Source organism: Vidua chalybeata, chromosome 3 (assembly GCF_026979565.1).
Source record: "Vidua chalybeata isolate OUT-0048 chromosome 3, bVidCha1 merged haplotype, whole genome shotgun sequence".
NCBI classification, from domain to species: Eukaryota; Metazoa; Chordata; class Aves; order Passeriformes; family Viduidae; genus Vidua; species Vidua chalybeata.
Genome location: NC_071532.1, coordinates 33,057,025 through 33,076,112, shown reverse-complemented (window position 1 = coordinate 33,076,112; position 19,088 = coordinate 33,057,025). Strand labels below are relative to the sequence as shown.

The window sequence follows — 19,088 nt, the reverse complement described above, 5'->3', positions numbered from 1 at the left end:
TGGGAAGGGGAGGAAATGCAGGATAGAGCTGTGGAGCTGTTGGGACCTGACAAGCACACGGCCACATTGGCAGAAAAACACTCTCAAGGTGAGCACTGGATCTTGCTTCACGCACTCAGTAATTCCCTACAAATCACTCTCACCATCTCCCCATCTGTACTTTCAGTGCAAGTGTGTGACTGTGTGTATTTTCACTCCCACACCTTTACTGTCTGCACAGGCTTTCCAAAAACACTCTTCCAGCCAGTGCTAAAGCCTGCTCCAAGCTCTCCGTGCAGCATTCCCTGAGTTTTTGATGTAAAGCCCTGGCTCTTCAGGGAATCAGGGCCCCAAGGGCACTAGTGGCTGTTACTGTCCTGTACCTGCCACCAAGCACCTGCTTATGGCCCACGACTTCATTTTCGCTCAGGACTGTGTCTCCCCTCCATCTGAGTTGTGTCAGACATGTTCCTCCTGCCCTGGGTGCTGCATGGATCTTGCTTTGTCTTCAGCCCTTCTCCTATTCCACACCAAGCTCTCTGAAGGGACTCTTGATTCTGGTTCTTCCTCTCACTGTGTCTGGGGCTCTTGATCGGCTCTATGCCAGCCCTGGCTCTGCCAGTCATGCTGAGACTCTGGGTCTATGCCCAGTTGAGGAGGACATGGCTGGTCCTGTAGTCTTCCCAGCTCCTGGGTCATCATTCCCTGCTCATGCTGCTCCTTGAACCACTGGGTTTGTTTTGAGTTCCCTGGCAATGTTTTACTTCACACAGGATTATCTTGTCTAAGTGAGAGGATAATCAGATGGAATCTCACCCCTGAAAACATGTGATCCTATTTGGACTTCCTATTCCTGTTGTGTCTTTCTTTCCCTGACTGAAGGAGGAGTTTGGATTTGCCCTTTCCTCTGTAAAATGCAGTCAAATAATTTGGGCTGAATCTCTGCCCTACTACAGTACCTGTTAGAGGAAAATGACATGAAATTAGTTCCATGAGATAGAGAAAGGGGTAAGAAGGGGCATGAGACAAGTCTGGGGGACCTGTTTGGGAAGCAGGGAGCACACAAGTGCTGGCTATGGATCCATGATCACACACAGCAGAAGACATGGAAGTGGCTCGTGTCCTTTCACACTAAGGTAGAATCAATGTTGTATTTTTGACAGGTAAGAAAAGCAGCTTTGGCCAGACCCAGTCCACGTACAAAACAGTTGTCATTTGTGCAGTTGAGTAAAACAGCTGCACACAAGACAGCTGCAAGCAATGGAAAGCAGAGTCTTGTTAATGTGTCACCAAGTCAGAATGGCATCAACTCTCTTTCTTCTATCACCAAACAAAGACCTTCAGGAGCCCCGGGACCTCTTTGTTGGTTGCACCTTCTCTTTCTCTGAGTGAGCTACAAAATCTGGTGTGCGCACATCCTGCCAAGAGCATTTGGACACACTGCTGCAGCACAGTGCACCTCAGACAGACACTGCAGGAATCCTCAGCTGACACTGCCAGCTCTGTGGCATCTCCCTGTCTAAACTGCCTTTACAAAAAAAAAAAAAAAAATGAGCCTCCCTCTGTGTGTCACATCTCCCTCCTGCAGGCATCAGAGCCTGCACTGAGCCACAGTGAGAAGGGGACTCTTCTGCCCTCTAACAGCAAGTCCAGCTCAGCGGCTCTGATGGACACAGATTTTCATGGCACTTAGACATAACTTGGAGAGAACAGAGAAAATTATCATTTAAGCACCAGCCTGCAAGCACTGATCAGATCTCCAGCTACTCTGCAGCAGCTGAGATGCCTGAGGGGTGGCTCCAATTGCTAAAGGAGCAAATCTACTTTTTCCCTCCTTGCACGATCAAGGCTATTACAGCTCCATAGAAGGTGATAGGAAATTACTGCTTGAAACAGAAGAGCTAACCGTAGTTACCAAGTAATTTAATAATCCACCCCTTTCAACAAGTATCAAGTTGGCATCCTGAAAAGGAGCAGAAGGAAAGATTGCAGAAGAAAGTGTTACATGTGTGAAGTAAAAAGCAAACTCCTCCTTTCAGCATTATGTGTGACAGCAACAGCAGAGGAGTCTGACTGTTCTCACCAGGCATATTCAAGCCGTTTGAGCCAGGTCTAAGCAACCAAGTTGTTAATTCAATCAAGTCAGTCACAGACCTTGCACATGTGTTGGTCATTAACTAAAGCTGGTAACTGGTTAAAGGAGCACATTTGGGTTAAAGAAATAGAGCAATGTACATTTTAAGCAATGCAGTACGAGCAGCAGAGCCCCGGGAGCTGCAGAACAGTGACCCGTAATCTCATTTCTGATGGGGAGGCTGGATCTGTTTGCAGTTTAAATATTCAGCAGCACATCAATTAGAGTTTCTCTCCTTTGCTCTTAGAAGACTGGTGATGATAAAAATAAATTGTCCTTTAGTTCAACTTCAGCTTAAACTGTAACCCTAGAGGTGCAGCATTGTCAGGTGTCCCTACTTCACTCCTGTGTGCTTCCTTTGTGCCTGTCCCGGAATGAGCACTGAAATAGCTCAAACCATGGCACTGGGGCAGCACATTAGTGAAACATGGGTGGCCAGGTATGCTGCTGAAAAGGGAAAAGGTCTCTTAAGGTCACAGATTGTGGTGTTATTCTGCTCTGTGCCCTCGCAGCACTTAATGTCTGGGCGACACATAGTCTGGGCCATCAGCCACAGCAGGAGCCCTGTGAAAAGCTCTTTTGGATTTGCTCATCCCTACCTGCTGCTCTACAGCCCCTTGTCCCCAGCCCTTGGCTGCAGGGCAAGGCAGCGCCGACAGGCAGCTCCTGGCAGTTGGCACCAGTTCCAACATTTCCTGAGCCCAGACTCTTGCTGTGCCTGCATCCCAACACCAAACGACCCTGTTTTCATGGTGAATGGCCAAACTGGAGCTGCTTTAAAGCTAAGCATGTTCCAGGGCAACCGCTTGGAGAAAGGCTTGAGATGATGCATCAGCACCTTCCAACACCCAAGAGTATGGAGGAGGCTGGTGAAGGAGGGAGGGCACAGACAGAGAGGAGAGAGGTACAGAGGGTGAAAATGCAGTGGGAGATAACTTAGAGCAAGCTCTCAGCAGCTCCACTGCTGTACTTCTTCAGTTGTAGCCTTTGCAGGGTGCTGGCCCTGCTTGCTGTGTGATGCTCTGCCCCCTGAGCTTAGGACACAACCTTCTGGGATGTGTTACCCTTCTGGGCCCAGTCTGCCCGGAGCACCTGCTGCAAGGGAAGCAGGCTCGTGTCTTGTCCCCAGGTGTGAGGAGGGTGTGAAGGGACTTGAAGGAGAAGGTCCTGCAGGGACCCCAGGCAGAGTCAGCCCCTTCTCCCACTGCTTTGAATTTAACTGCCCCATCTCATCCCCAGTCTGTGCAGCAGAGGCAGCAGCACCTGTGACCCTGTCAGGTGTTGCACATTCACTCCTTTGGCTTTCACATCAGTCCCCAGAGCACACCAGCGCGGGGCTGGACCCTGCAGAGTATGTCATGGCCCCCAGCATGACAGGTGCAGCCTCTCTGCGTGCCAGCACTGCGGCTCTCATCAACTCCTTGCCTTTGTCCTGGGAAAACACCTCTCCAGGTGGAGAAAGGGACTTTGGGGGGAAACATTTTCACTTTTTCCATTCTTTGCAGATCACAGGTGAGCAGGTGGCCCTCACCCACCTTTTCACCCCAAAGGGCACACCTCCCTGCTTGCATCCACCCTGAGACACATCTCCCTTTCAGACAGCCTTTCAGCCTCTCTGCACTCCCTGCTCCAAGGGCATGGCTTGACACAAACCACACCAGAACACACTGAGCTGGTGCTCAGCAGCCAAGCTTGGTGTCCTTGGATGCCCTGACACAGTGGGACACCCCCGCTCTTCCAGAGGCCTCTGTCACAGTCTGGTGGGTCTGGCTGGTGACCAGCTCACACCAGGCAGAGTTTGCTGCAGGACCTTCAAATGAGAAATGAGAGTGCTCTCACTGTACTGTCCCCACAGCCTCCCTTCCTAATGTAGTTGTCCCTCTCCAAAACCACAGCAGGAGGAAAGGACTCAAAAAAGATCAGGTGCCCTGTGCTGGGTCCATTTGAAAGGGATGTGTTGTGGGCACACAGGAAAATTTCTTTGGTTATACCCTAAATGGAGAGTTCCACTGTGACTTTTGACACCTTTCAGCAAGGTCTCAAAGTCCAAAGAGGTGGCTGTATGAAAAGCCACAGGAAGTTGAGCTCCAAGAGCAGAGGCTGCTTTTCATGCTCATGTTGCCGCTTCTTGGTACATAGCTGCTCTGAATGAGCAAACTCCAGAGGAAAGATGAAATTTGAAGATCTCTTGGTGGAAACTGGGGGCTTTGGCAGATTCCAGATTTTGATTTTGGCTATCCTCTGCCTCCCAAGAATTAACCTTCCCATGCATTTCCTGCTGCACAATTTTCTTGCTGCTACCCCCTCTCATCACTGTGCAATTCCACACCAAGAGGCATTTGTGAATCTCACCATGGAGGAAGTTCTGCTCATCAGCATCCCTCGGAAGCCCGATGGCACTTTCAGCTCCTGTGAGATGTTCTCACAGCCTCAGTTTCACCTGCTGCTCAACTCCTCTCTGCAACCAGAAAACAAATCCATCATCCAGCACTGCCAGCATGGATGGGTCTATGACCGCTCGCAGTTCACCTCCACCATCTCCACCCAGGTAATTCCTGGCCTGTGATCCAGCCAAAATGGAAATTAGCTCTGTGCTTTGAGGAGAAGATGGAGAGGTGTTTGCTGAGTGCACAGAATGCAAGGGGAATCTGTGCATTGTAACCAGTGGACAGGACCTGTTCAGAGAAGATGTCCTGGGAGGGGGAAGCTCTCTTGAAGCTCAGTATTACAATCTAACATTTATTAATATTATTTTTGTGAGCATCTTGTCTTGCTTAGATTGATGTCAACATTACTCATTATAATAATCTTATTTTCTCCAGATGATTGAGAGATTCGGGAGGGGGTGAGATGGCAGGGGAAAGACACAGATATAGGATTTTCTGTGTGTGGGCCACATGATATTTGCACAGGATTGCATCCTGTCAGGGTTTCACATGAGCTTTTTATATCCTTTCTTGGTTTTCCAAATACTTTGTAACTTCTATTCCCTTGGCCACCCCTCCTCACTGATCTTCACCTTCCTTCTCTTCTCCCCAGTGTTGTGCTGCCTCTCTTCTCCTACCACCAATATATCTCTGCCAAATCAAATGTTCTCTCTGAGGGTCTTCCACTGAGATGGAGCTCATAACTAGCCATAACCTCAAGCCTGCAAAAGGTCCCTGCCCATCAAATATTAACCACCCACCTTCTGAAACACTTTTCCAGGGCTAGCAGTGATACCTCTGGGTGTTAATGCTTTACTTTCCTTGGGAAACAGTCCAAATCACACAAGGTCTCAGGGAAGGGGAAATTGGGTCAGGCAAAAGGGGCACAGCTGGGTTGGAAAGTAGTGTTGATTGTCTCTGTGGGAGCAGGGACAAGTCTTAGCCTAGAGCTGGTGTTTCCTTCCCACCACCCAACCACTCCTGCTTTCATCAGGCACAGAGGTGAGGGTCGTGTGTGCCCTGGCTCTGTACCTTATTTCTGCACTGAACTGGGGAGAAAGATGTGAAGCAGTCCTGAGGGAAAGGGTAGAAGGAGGTACACGAGGCAGCATGGAGCCTTGTGATGCTGCTCCCATGGGCCAGCAGCCTTGGGACCCGTTCAAGGGACCAGGGCTTTCTCTGGAATTCTGCTTTTGTAGCAGGAAAGGTTGCTCAAGGTCTAGCTGGCCTCATCAGAGAGGCTGCAAGTCTGGTTTGATGATTAAATTTTGCCACATTTGCACACAGAGAAAATTAACTCTGAGGCTTCGCCACAGCATTCTGTAAAGATTAGTGATTATTTGCACTTCCAAGAAAGTAAAATTATGTTCATTAACTTAATTAGGATGAATGTCCAAACCAACTCTTCAGTAAGAAATCAATAGGTTAGTATTACGAGTAAGTATTTGACCTTACTTCCCTCTGCACTCCTTCTTCCCTGCACAGACAACTTCCAAGAAAACTGGTCAGGGCAAGAGGAACTGGTTATCATCACAACATTCCCCAGTGTTGGCTGAGGGGTGTGACAGCACACTGCAGTGGGACACCCTGCCCAGCTCACCACAGCAGTCTCAGGGGCACAACAGAGGGAGCTGGGGGAGACTTGCACCTGGGCAGGTCTTGCAAAGGTCAGGGGAAGAAAATGGGGAACTCTCCATGCGTGGTACCCAGGAAAGTTTTCTGATGCCCAATCATGTCCTGGGCTGCATCAGGCACTGCATCACTAACCAGTCAAAGGAGGAGATTGTCCTGTTCTGCTCTGCACTGGGGCAGCCTCACCTCGAGTCCTGGGTGCAGTTTTGGGCACCACAGTATAAAAGAGACAGTCAGCTATTGGAGAGCATTCAAAGGAGAGCCACGAGGATGGTGAAGGGTCTGGAGAGGAAGCCATATGAGGAGTGGCTGAGGTCGATTGGTCTGGAGGAGACAGAGGGGAGGCTTCATTGAGGTCTTCAACATCCCCACAAGGGGAAGTGGAGGGTCAGACATTGATCTTTTCTCTGTGGTGACCAGTGACAGGAGCCATGGGAATGTCCTGAAGTTCAGTCAGGGGAGGTTTAGTCTGGATATCAGAGAAAAGTTTTTCACCCAGAGGGTGGTTGGGCACTGGAACATGCTCCCCAGGGCCGTGGTCACAGTATCAGCCTGACAGAGCTCCAGAAGCATTTGGACAACAATCTCAAGCACTTGGGGTGACTTTTGGAGTGTCCCGTGTGGGGCCAGGAGTTGGACTCGATGACCCTGATGGGTCCCTTCCAACTCAGCATCTCCTACGATTCTGTGATTCTATGAAGTGTTCACAGGGAGGCTGTCACAGTGGGCATGGATAACTGGGACTTTTGTAAGATGCAGATTTCCATTTTCCAAGACTCTGGCACTGTGTGATGGGCAGTTTAGTGCAGGATTCCACCCATCCACCAGACTCAGCAGATAAAAACTGCAAGATACAATGTCTGACCACTGGAATGAAGGAGCCTGAGAAGGCAGCAGAGACTGAGTTGGGCACTAAGTGTCATTTTGGCCTTGTGTTTCAGTGGGACCTTGTGTGCGAGCACCGTGGGCTGAACCAGGCAACAGCAACCTTCTTCTTCATCGGCGTCACGATGGGGGCCGTGGTGTTCGGGTACCTTTCCGACAGGTTTGACCCCTCCCAGGCTCCTCCTCCGGGGCCTCAGCTTCACAGAAAGAATTCCACACACATGTGACCTTCAATAGGTGATCAGAGGGATGGGGAAAGGAGAAAAGGCAATTGCAAAGGCAGAATCCAGCCTCTCCCTTGGAAATTGGATTCAAACCATACAGGGAAGCCATGCAGGGATCCTGGACCCGTGAGCCAGTAAATGCTTCCCAGACCAGAGAAGCAGCTCTGGCCTTGTTTAGGAGTCAGATGCACTGCTGACTGTGGTCAGAATTGCTGCAGGAACAATAAAAAACCAAATCTAGTCAAAAAAAAAAAAAAAAAAAAAAAAAAAAAAAATCCAGTCTGCAAGACCAGTTGCACTCCAAAAATTAGTAAGCTGATTGATACAAAGCTCAACAAAAAGGCTAAAATAATTAACTCCTTGCAAATTATACACAAACTGGCTAATGACACCCAAGTGAAGGGCTCAGAGCAAATGCTTGCCATAGCTCAAAAGAGTCTCCAGCAAGCAAAATCTGACTGTCATTCCTAGAGAATCGGGGTAAAGGAGATTTTTTCGAGCAGGAAAGTATTTATTCCTCAAGGAAGAGCTGAAGCAATGAAGAAAGCAAATAAATCTGCTCTGTCTGGTTAAATGTTGGGATGTGACAATATAAACCTGAAAAATAAATCCAAGTAATAATCTAGAAAGGACATCAGATAAGAAACGAAATATTGTTGTCAACAGCAAAACCAGGAAACCCATCAGAGGACAGAGAGACCAGACACACAGTTGAGATGTGCTATTCTCTGTACACTATTCATTATTGGGAAACTGCTTCCTGATTTCCCTCCTCTGGGAGGAATTAGAGTACAGCAAGCTGCAAAATCACTGCAGAGGGGAGTCTGAAGTGTGAAGGACCCAGAGACTTTAGTGCTGCAGATGGGATTTTTTACATCCATATCTTTACCCATGGGTACATGGGTATACTTGTACAAGGACTCAAGACAGCTGCATGATTTTCAAACTGTGTGCCTTGGCTTTGTATCTATAGTTGTTTTATAGCACAGCTGGAGGGAGAGAAATTCAGAACTGAGAAAAGGAGTAGGACAAAATATGGCAGAAAATAAAGTAACACAAGGTAGCACAAAATGAAAAGTAATTTGTTTCACAAATGGATTGTGAGAGGGAGAAGCCCGCAGAGGATCAAGGCATAAAAGGAGCATCTGGAAATAAAAAGACTGTAGTGTGAGACATAAATGAGTCTTGCTCACAGTGGAAGAATGTGTAGAGGCAGGTGCTGGAGCTGGAGCTTTGAAATAAGCTGACAGAAGAAGGCAGAGAGAAATACACCAAAGGAACACCAGTTAAATGCCAGGAGCAGGAAGATGCTGTTCTATCCCCTACAACATCTTGGGGATAGAAAAGCTTTAAACTGGTCTCCAAATAAGATCTCAGGAGTGCCAGGCAGCCTGACCTCTGTCTGCACCAGGCAAATTGGCAGAAACTCCTCTGAAAGGTGGAGACAGAGTCCCAGGGGGAGGTGGGACACACCAGTGAAGAATCAGCTGGGGCTTTCCAAAAGATCCAAGCATTACAAATGTACAGGATTTCTTTGCACAGATCAACAGGCATGTCAGCAGAGGAGACACCATCTCAGTCTCCTTGTCAAACACTCTTTAAGAAACTAAGCTGCCCCAGGGTGAGAAGGAAGGTCTCAGCATGACTAAATAAGTAAAAGCCAGGAAGAAGAGAGGAGATGCAAGTACTCCATTATGACAAGGGAGCAGCCTGTGCTTGGATTTTTGTGTTTTTCAGTGCATTTATAAATAATCTGGGAAGGGAGCAAGTGAGGAGGTGATGCTGAGACTGTCAGAGATGAGGTCAGAGTGTGGAGACTTTGCAGAAGGAGCTAAAGGACTCTGTGACTGGATGAGAAGATCAGAAGACAGAATTTCAGGGCAGATTAATCTAAAATAGAAAAACAATTTAAACCTCTCATTTAAAATGGAGGTTCTGAGCTGACCACAGCTACTCAGTAGGAAGATTTTGGCATTATGCAGCTAAACACAATTTTGCTCTAGGCAAACATCCACACAGCAATGAGTAGTGGCTAGGGAAGCAAGAGGAAAATTAAGAATCATTAGGTTAAACCTCAGATGTCACCCCCCACATCTCCCCTATCATCTCTTTAAAGTTGACCTCTCACTAGCAACCTTCCTTTTCTCTGGCAGAGATGAGATCCCACTTCTTTGTGTTAACAGTGAGGCAGAGATTTCATCTCTGGTGCTCCAGGGGGAAAATCATCTGGCATTTTCCTACTGTTCAAGTTCAGGTTTTTACTAAGCCATTACAGATATTTGGATTTGAGAACTACTCTACTGACAAATTTTACCCAGGTAAACCCTCCAAAAACCTTCACTATGAACAAATATATGCAAAAATACATATATATTGTTTCTGTTATTGTCTGTCTTCTCCAAAGACTCTTTTGTACCTTGTCCTTGTACTGAATTGGTTCAATGATGCTTTGGCAGACTTCCAGATTCATTTTTTTTAATGAAAATGTCTTTTTTATTAATTTTTATGCTTGTGCAGTCTGCTTCTTTTATTATATTTTCTACAATCTTTCAGAGGTTGTGCTTTCCTACCACTCTCTTTGAAGACAATTTTAATGGCATTATTTCTAGCAGCCTCCCTATATCCTGCAGTTCAATCCTGACAGCTCAGTCCTGGTTTTCCTGGCAAGTAGTGTGCATTTGCTGAGAGTCTGGTAATGGTTCCTTAAATAGCTGCCTTGACTCCTGCAGGAGATATGGTTTTATATCCTCCTTACTGTATTTTCAAGGAAAATCTTCATTTACAAAATATATCTTCTTTTTTGGGCAGTTACCCATTGGAATCTGGATCCAGCTCTGGTGGGTTTCTGTGTGCTTCCTGTTCTGACCCAGGGGCATCAAGATGTCTTTTACAAAATATCTCAGCTTAAATTTCAAAGCAGATCTGGCAAACTCCCTGTACCCAAGCCACAAGTTGGGGGGTTTTGCTAGTAGATTCATTTATCAGCTGCTGACTGAAGTAATTTTTGATTATTTTTGGGAATGCTACTGTGGCATTATGTCCTGGCATGCCACTTTTTTCCCCTGGAGCAATCATTTCTGCCACCATCCTTCTCAGGTGGCCACTGGGAGAGCCCTAATGCTGGGATCAGAGCAGGATTTCAGTCCTTGTGGGCTGAATATCACCTGCTGGCAGGCTTAATCTACTATTGCTGTTTGAGCCTAAGCTTTCCAAACATGCAGTGCTGATGTTCATCAGGAGACCAACACCTTGTGCTCCAGTTTGATTTTTAGATTTTCATAGGTTGTGTACAAATACATGCAGACATATTTCTCTGTCTGTGAGAGAGAGAGTGTGTGTGTGTGTGTGTGTGTGTGTGTGTGTGTGTGTGTATACACATGCTTTTGTGTGCATTTGATGTTTTGTATTTCTCCACACTCTCCACACAGGACTCTGGACAATGGGGTAAGGAAACCCCAGGGGAACAATATACTAGCAGATTCCTCTGAAACCCCTTAGGATTTCAGGGCTGTTTGCACACGAGGGCAGACAATTGGATTCCTTCATTTTTCCTCCAAGGAGCAGGGTGAAAGTGTCATGGCTTTGTCTCCTCCTTGAGAGTGGTGGCAGTGGCCAGTCCTGAGTAAGCCGTGGGAGAAGGACATTGACACTGGAGGGAGCAGGGTGTGACAGCAACACAGGATTTGAAGGTGACATCACTGCTTTTGGTGGTGGTGTTGGCCAGGAGAGCCAGATTTGTTGTTTTGAGCAGTGCTGGTCTTTCCACCAGAGACTCCCAATGTTTATGGGGTGGGCTCTGCATGGGATTGCACCACTGTGGCACCAGCTTGATCCAGAGCCATTTCCTCCTCTCCAGGATGCTGCATCCTTTAATTCTCCTCTAAAATCTCTGGTTTGCCCATTTCAAACCCTGCTCCCATGACAGGTTTCCAGCCACTGTAACCCAGCCTGTGCTCGTGGCAGGTTTGGACGGAAGACCATGCTCCAGCTGTCCCTGGTGTGCTCCTTGGTTTTTGGGATGCTGAGTGCCGCCTCCGTGTCCTACACAATGCTGGCCATCACACGGACCCTCACCGGGGTGGCCCTGAGTGGCCTCTCCCTGATTGTCCTGCCTTTGGGTGAGTGTGGGGGGGCTGTGGCTGTCAGGAGGGCTCCTGGCAGGCAGGGGGTGGGAAGGGATTTGTCTGCCAGGCAGGGCAGACTTGGTAGGAACAGGGGTCTGGAAATTGCTGTGTGTGCAATTTCCCTCTTGCAAGAATCCCAAATCACTAATTGCTGTTAGTCTAATTAATATTTAACAGTCTACTCAAAATACAACAACCACTTGTTAATACTTCTGTTGCAACAAGCTACCCAATTCCTGTTAAGTGTCATCAGTAACACAATAAAAGCCATACTCCAAAGTCTCTGCCCCTTTCCACTTGTACAAAGTTCTCACCGTTCAAGCACACACTGTTAGGACAGTTCAGCAGCATTGCCCTGTCCTCAGCATGAGAGGATGGTGTGTCATGTACAGGGTGTTTCTACTTCCCCAGTTTTGAGTTTGCTCACAGTTTTCCTAAGGTGCCAATCTGTATTTTACAATGAGAAGAACTACCAAAATTTTTTTTAAAAAATCACACAGAGCTAGGCAAAACTAAAGCTGAAGAATTTAGGTAATTACATAATAAAAACAAGCTCCAGATTTCAGGATATCCAGTAAACCACTGGATAATTTTGTAAATACAGTTGGGATATACTGGGCAAAAAGTATTGTACCCAAGAACAATTAACATTTGCAGCAGAAATTTCCAGGATTTTTGCAGATCTAGTCAAAATCAAGCTAAAATGGCTTCAGTATTGGAAAAGCCCACACAAGACCTGACAAATCCCAAGGCCTGCTGTGTTTGTTTATTGCTATGAAGGTTGATTCCTGCAAGTCATAATAGAGTTTGGGAGGGGGATTTCTGATTGTTAGAGGTTGTAGCAAGATGTCCAAACCTTCAGAGGAAAACTGGCTTTTAGTTCACACACACAAACAAGGAGACCCCCATCTGGCTTTACACTTTTGCTACTGTCTGCTCTGGGTGGACTCCATGTGAACAACAATTCTTCTCAATATATTTCTTTAATCTGAAATAATGAGTGGACAGAGAAATGGGAAACTGTGCAGGCAAGATGGTTAGGGGGAAAAAAATCTGGTTGATGAAGAAGACTAAGTGAATGCTATTGAATGAGATAAAAAAAATCTCTATCACCACGAGTGGTTTTAGCACTGTTCCTTAACACATGTCCAGTATTTCTTTTCCTAAAGTTTTATTTTAGTGGCTTACAGTTTTGCAACAGCTTAAGTACTGTGGCTGAATATTTTAAATGTTCCAAATATCGGCCAAACAGTGGAACTTTGTGAAGGAGAAGACCAGGGATCCCTTGCTTTGCCCTTGTTAAAAAGCCCTGCAGACCCTCCCTTCCTGGAGAAGTCCTGCATGTCCCAGCTGGATGCTGCCTTCCTCTTCTAGGGATGGAGTGGGTGGATGTCCAGCACCGCACCTTCACCGGGATCCTGATCAGCATCTTCTGGAGCATTGGGAACATGTTGCTGGCCCTGGCAGCGTACTTGGTGCGGGAATGGCACTGGCTGCTGGTGGCCGTGACAGGACCTTGTCTCCTGAGCATCGTCTGCCTGTGGTGAGTGCAGCACCAGAAAGGAAGCACACTGGGATTTGCCTCCTCTGTGGATCCTAGGATTTGCTCATCAGCCTCAGGACGAGCAGGACTCATCTGTCTCCTGTACCAGGATTGCCCAAGTGTGGCAGCTCTGGAAATATGGAGTGGCCTGGGTTTTGCCTTTACAGCAAGACCAGGAGCCAAGGTTACGTCACAGTTCTGGGGATAAGGAGGAGGCAGGAATGAGGCTGAGGCATTAGGATGACAGGTGGAATCAGGATTTGGTGCTGTCAGCTCTGTCACACGTGCCTCAGAGTAAAGAAAAGAGATTCCAATAAAGGAACACTCAACCAGATCCAGGCTTTAATCCTTGGTAAACTCAAGATAAAACATTTATCCATTCTCTGTCCCCACCTCACTGGGAAGGATACTTTTGGCACCAAATTTTCCATGAAAGCCACTGACACCTTCAGGCTCAGTCAAATTCATTTATTTCTGCGCTTCCCAAGGCTTTTCTCAGGTATGTAACCATCCTGATGGGCCAAATACACCTGCTTTCTATGGGCAATTTCCCCCTGTAGCCTTATTTAAGAATACCTGACATCTCCTAAGCCTTAAAATGGGAGATGGTTCATTTAATCAAAGAAACTTTAATTTTTCCATCTTTTTTTTTCCATGTGTAGTATTACAAATTAGAATACAGAGTTGATTCATTGACAGTCTAAAGAGTAACTTCTGGTATTTCACTGATCAAGTCCAACACAACTAAAATACGTGTCCTGCTGACTTTTTAGTTCAAGTTGTTTTGCTCTCTTTCTAGGGCAACCAGCCGTAAAAAACTGAGTCCTTGGAAGTGCTGAAATTCACAGATGCATTTGGACCCACCCTTTTCATCATAACTGTTTGATTTTTCTTCTTATGTTACTATCTTTTATGGAGATTAGTTCTCCAACAAATTATACTCTAGTCTTCAAGCACCCGTAAGGTCAGTGATTGCAGAAAATTGAAAGTCTCTGAAATATGGAATTAAAATCTAATTTAGCACTCGGTAGATATTATTGACACAATGTCAGAACTCAGTGGAGACATGAGACAACCAAAAGACGTGGTATTACTCTCTAGAGACAGTGGCAATGAGTGCAAAATGCCATCTTTTCTTCTTTATATTTCCCAAGGTTGTAAACCTGTCGGAAGGAGATGAAAACTTTCAACAAGACCAATTCTCCAAACATTTTTGCTCTACACATAATTTTCAATTCCTGCTTGAATAGTGACAACAGTTGCTCATTAGTTTTACTGTAATCTGATTGAGGGCACATGAACCTCAAACATTGGATTGTAGGGATCTGGTCTTGGACCATTCTAGTGGGAAACTCCAGTGTACAGAAGGCTTTGATTATTGTGAAAACCAAATCATTTTAGCAAGTAACAAAGTAGATATAGAGCTCACTGAATCCTTTCTATATTGGGGTTTTTAATAGCCGACAATTTCAAACTTTAAAGAGCCCCAGAAGGCACAAATGTGTAAATAAAAACTCCCTGGGGCCAGTTTTAATTGGTAAGAGTTTGAAACTTCAGCTAGCTCAGCCTTTAGGGGTAGAAGAGCTTGTACCTGTCAAAAGGGTGCCCCACTACTCTTCCCAAGCACCACAGTTGTTATATTTAGCTGAGGTGGAAGTCTCATGGAGAAGATGCTAGAGCTATGGATATGGGGTGGACAACAGGCAGCTCCAACAGGAACAATCTCCTCTCCTTGCACCTGCAGGTGGGTCCCAGAGTCTGCCCGGTGGCTCATAGCCAAGGGCAAAGTGAAGCAAGCCCACAGGCACCTGCTCACATGTGCAAGAATGAATGGAAGGAAAGACTTTGCTGTCTCACCGGAGGTAAGGAACTGGAGAGCCAGACATGTTCTTCTTTCCCCACTTTGTCTCTCTCTGTTTTACTTGTTTGATACCTGGAGCAATGCTTAGCCTGCAGCATATTCTATAGGGCACTGTGGGCATTTTTCTCTAGAAAGCAGAAATTCATTACTAAAGATGAAGCACCAGCTCAGCTCCCATAAGGCCAGAAATTCTGTCCATTAGATGGAGTGTCTTTCTACACGTTTTTGCCTTGGCAAGAGGCCTCAGTGGACTGGACACTGGAGTAAATACACAGTGAGTAGAACTCATTAACTCTGCTGGTACTTACTTCTCAATCAACTGCCAAAAAGCTTTTTGGACAAGTAGTCTCTTCTTCTTCACACGCAGTGAAGGAGAACTTCTTCTCAGTGCCTGACTTTTAGGCATTCTATATTTATATAAGTAGATGGATAAATAATTACTCTTTAAATGAATGCACTCCTAATAACAAAGCATGAAGCTCATTGCTAGCTTTTCATACAACAGCAGGCAGCCACATGGGAAAGAGGGTGGAACTGGCCAACACTGACTTTTCCATCTGCCATTTCTCTACAGACCTCTCTGCTACATGGGGCATGTAGGTGAGAGGGAAGAAGAAACCATGAGAAGAAAAAGAGGTCTAAAATAGTAGGCAATGTGTAAAGTTGTAGGAAGGCATGCCTCTGAAAATGTATGTTCAGAGAATCGTTCTGCAAAGGGAATGTATGGAAAATCCAAGGTGGATCTGAAGCTGGGAAGGGCAAAGTCCCCAGCCTGTCTGGGGTCCGCATCCTAACAGTACAGCAGCTGAGATACTTTTTTCTTTCCATCTCTGCCAGGCCCTCACAAGGATGGCAACAGACAAAAACATGGGAGGGAGTTACTCCTGCATCAGCTTGTTCAGGACCCCGGTCCTGAGGAAGATCTCTCTGTGTTCTGGTGTGGTGTGGTAAGCAGTGTCACTTCACAGAGGAGAGGGGAGAATTCATCCTGCAGTTCCCAGAGGGATTTCCCTCAGTCCCATCTCCACCCGTTCCTTGCAGGTTTGGTGTTGCCTTCTCTTATTACGGCATGAGCATGAACCTGACTGGCTTTGGGCTCAGCATCTACTTCTCCCAGTTTGTCTTCGGCATCATTGAGATTCCAGCCAAGATAGTCATGTACGTGCTGGTGAACCGAGTTGGCCGGCGGCAGAGCCAGGCGTGGACACTCATCCTGGCCGGAGCCTGCATAGGAGCCAACATCGTCATTCCCAAGTGTGAGAGGCTCTTCTGCTAAAGGGGAAGGAGTCCATTTTGTGCAGTGCTGGAGAAGGAGAGCTGTGGATTTGTCCACAGGCAATTCTGTGTAGAGAAATCCTCCACATGAAGGGTGTCCATGAGACAAGGTCACTAATGCGGGCTAACCCTAATATTGGTCACAGCAGATTGTTTCCAGTCACTGTCAAGTGACTGCTAAAGGGTCCAGCAATGGCAATGCACAGTGCCTATTTCAATTATAGACTTTGTCCAATGGGAACTGTCAGGACCTATCCTGTCATCAGTTCAGCTCTCACTTGGGCTAATACATACTAAACCTACAAACACAGCCTTTGGTGACAGCAGCTCCAGGGCCATGAAGCTCCTTGTTTTGTGTGTGGGAGGACTGAACTTTCTCCCTTCTTATACCTGTAAGTTTCTTCCTAGAGGCAGCTCATTGTCATAAATGCCTGTTCTTTCCCCCAGCCTTCACCTCCCTACGTTCAGTAGTGGCCATTGTGGGCAAAGGTTTCTCAGAAGCTGCCTTCACCACCGTCTTCCTGTACACCTCGGAGCTCTACCCCACCATTCTGAGGTAAGACACGCCACCCACCTGAGCACAGCCCCAGGGCCTGGCTGCGGTGCTGCCCTTGGGCCTTGGCCGTCAGCACAGTAGGATGTGCTGGTGACTACACTGCAGCACTGGCCCCTTGCCTCTGGAACTAGCAGGTTCTAGGGATTCTATATAGGGATTCTATATATAGGGATTCTCACAAGAGAGAGGCAGAAAGCCACCCCTTTTTTCACCTGAGTGGTTTGGTTGTGCTGACAGGAAGATGAATGGAAAGGTGAGGAGTATTCTGTGTGGGAAGATCTTTGCACTCCATAAAGCACCTGTGCTTAGTAAAGTCTTCATTCCCTGTCATAATCTGTCAGGAACTGTTAAAAGGACCTGAAAACAATAACTTGAAATATCAAGTTTTACAAGGGACACATACTATCACACATTTGAGAGTCTTTTAGACATTGGATGATATTAAAGCAGGGAATAACCAGCCTTTCAGGAGGAAACAAAGAGCTTATTTGACATACCTGGGTAATGGTAACATAACACTAGATTTAGCATTTGCACAGGTGGGGATATAGCTGAGTCTGGTGGAGGGAATCACCTCACTGACTTCTTTGTGCAAGTCTGAAAAAACCCTCATGAATCACAGCAGGCCTTGTGGCTTACTTCACTTCTGTCCCTTCCTGTACAGAGTACCCTCCTCTGCCATTTAGTCCTTTAGCTTTCAAGGATCTGTTGTGTGCAGGGAATGATTCACATTTAAACCAAAGTGGTCACACTGATCTGCTACTTCTTATCCCAGATCAATTTGTATCTTTCATGCTCAAACACATTGACAAAGACAAAATTGTTGATTCCTTCTGCAGTACTTGTTCTATATATGCACAAGCAGGTCCTGGGATCCTTGTCATGAGACGAAATGCTATCTATCCCCTCAAAATTAGGTCTTATTTCTGGTCTCCTCTCCAAGGTCTCATTCCTTGGACCAAAAATGCTCACAGGTATCTCTAGTGTATGCCATCTGAAGTACCTGGGAGAAGGAGGAGCTTAGGTTTGCTCTAAGCAGGTTGGAAAACTCACTAGTCTTACTATTAGAAAATGCTGTCAGGATTTTAGACATTTAAAGTGGAAACAGCTTTAGAGAAGGTATTCTTAGTGTGGAATTTCAGCTTCTTTCTCACAATAGACATAAATCTATTTCTCACAGTAGCTACAGTTGATCTCTGGGAAATATGATGATTTTAGGAAGATATGAAGAAAGAAAAGAAAAAAATGGCAGAGGGAAAAGCCGGGGGAAAAATGCCTCAGCACTTAGATAAAATTGCAGGGAAGAGGGCATAAGTCTGACATGACACAAGTAGCCCTATCTTTCCCATGGTGGTCTGCACCTTTCCAGGCAGAATGGGATGGGCTACACCTCCTTCATGGCACGCCTGGGAGGGGCCCTGGCCCCGCTGGTGTTCCTGCTGGACGAGGTGTGGCGGTCCCTGCCCGAGGTGACCTACTGCGGTGTCGCGGTGTGCAGCGGCGCTGTGGCCTTTCTGCTCCCGGAGACGCTCAACGTGCGCCTTCCTGAGGGCATCGAGGACATCGAGAAGCCACAGTGAGTCACCTCCATCCTGCCCTGCACCCTGCACGTGGATTCTGATGGGGAGAGGGGACATCCCTCTCTGCTGCCTGCAATTTCCCATCTGTGGGTGGCAGGGGAAGAAGGGACAACCCAGTGGGGCTGTTGGCCTTCCCGCTTTTCTGTCCATCAGCCCAAAGATGATTTTTTGCCTTCCAGAGTAAAAGTGCCACCAGAAGCCACCGCTCCTGAGGGCATGCCACTGCAGGCTCTCCTGAAGTGAGGAACCCCATGGGACAGCCACCGTGAAGGACTACACAAACTGAGCTGTGCTCTGACATGCCAGGGAAAGAGCCTTTGCTGCCCACCGATCTCACTTCCAAGGGAAGTGGAACTGAGGACCCTGGAGGAAGGAGGCAGATCAGGACACCAGCTGGCAGGAGTTAACCCACTCTGTGGTGTGGCCAGCAGCAAAGATGCTCAGGTCTAACAGGGTGTGGAAATAAAGGCACCTTGTGCTAAGCTTTTCCAGTCTTTGGCCTTGTTGGACATAAACATTTCAGAACTGTGCACAGCCTTCCAGAAACTACAGTCCATTGGTTCATGCACCTCAAGAAACAATGCAATGAGAAAAATACCAAATGTGAATCATGCAAACCCAAATAAGCTCTAATAAATCCAACTGGGTGGTAATTTATGGTTTATTTTAAACCATAAACTTAGCTACAAATATTTCTTGTATTTAAAAAAGATCTGGACAGTTTTCACACTGAGGCTCAAAGCCAGAAAAAAAGCACTTGCAGAAGTCCCACTGAGAATGGGTTAACTGGAAGCATTTTTCCTACATACACAAAGAAGAAGAAAGGTTTTGCATTTAAATCTTGTGTGTATGCAAGAATTATACTTTAA

General features: G+C 46.6%; 1 protein-coding gene across 1 annotated transcript; it reads left to right on the top strand.

Moving 5' to 3' along the window:
* Nucleotides 1-4,283: 4,283 nt before the first annotated feature.
* SLC22A7 (solute carrier family 22 member 7) lies at nt 4,284-18,572 on the top strand. Its single transcript, XM_053938941.1, has 10 exons — nt 4,284-4,661; nt 7,113-7,216; nt 11,244-11,398; nt 12,779-12,947; nt 14,692-14,809; nt 15,646-15,755; nt 15,850-16,064; nt 16,531-16,639; nt 18,009-18,215; nt 18,399-18,572. Exons 1-10 carry the CDS (start codon nt 4,284-4,286, stop codon nt 18,460-18,462), a joined length of 1,629 nt encoding a protein of 542 aa, XP_053794916.1. The 3' UTR covers nt 18,463-18,572.
* The last annotated feature ends 516 nt before the right edge of the window (nt 18,573-19,088 follow it).

Bases quoted from the DNA above. Each gene is read 5' to 3' on its own strand.
- SLC22A7 (XM_053938941.1), top strand. From the start codon at position 4,284: ATGAAATTTGAAGATCTCTTGGTGGAAACTGGGGGCTTTGGCAGATTC. The intron at 16,640-18,008 runs GTAAGACACGCC...GCACCTTTCCAG, and splicing joins CTCTACCCCACCATTCTGAG to GCAGAATGGGATGGGCTACA. The intron at 18,216-18,398 runs GTGAGTCACCTC...TTTGCCTTCCAG, and splicing joins GAGGACATCGAGAAGCCACA to AGTAAAAGTGCCACCAGAAG.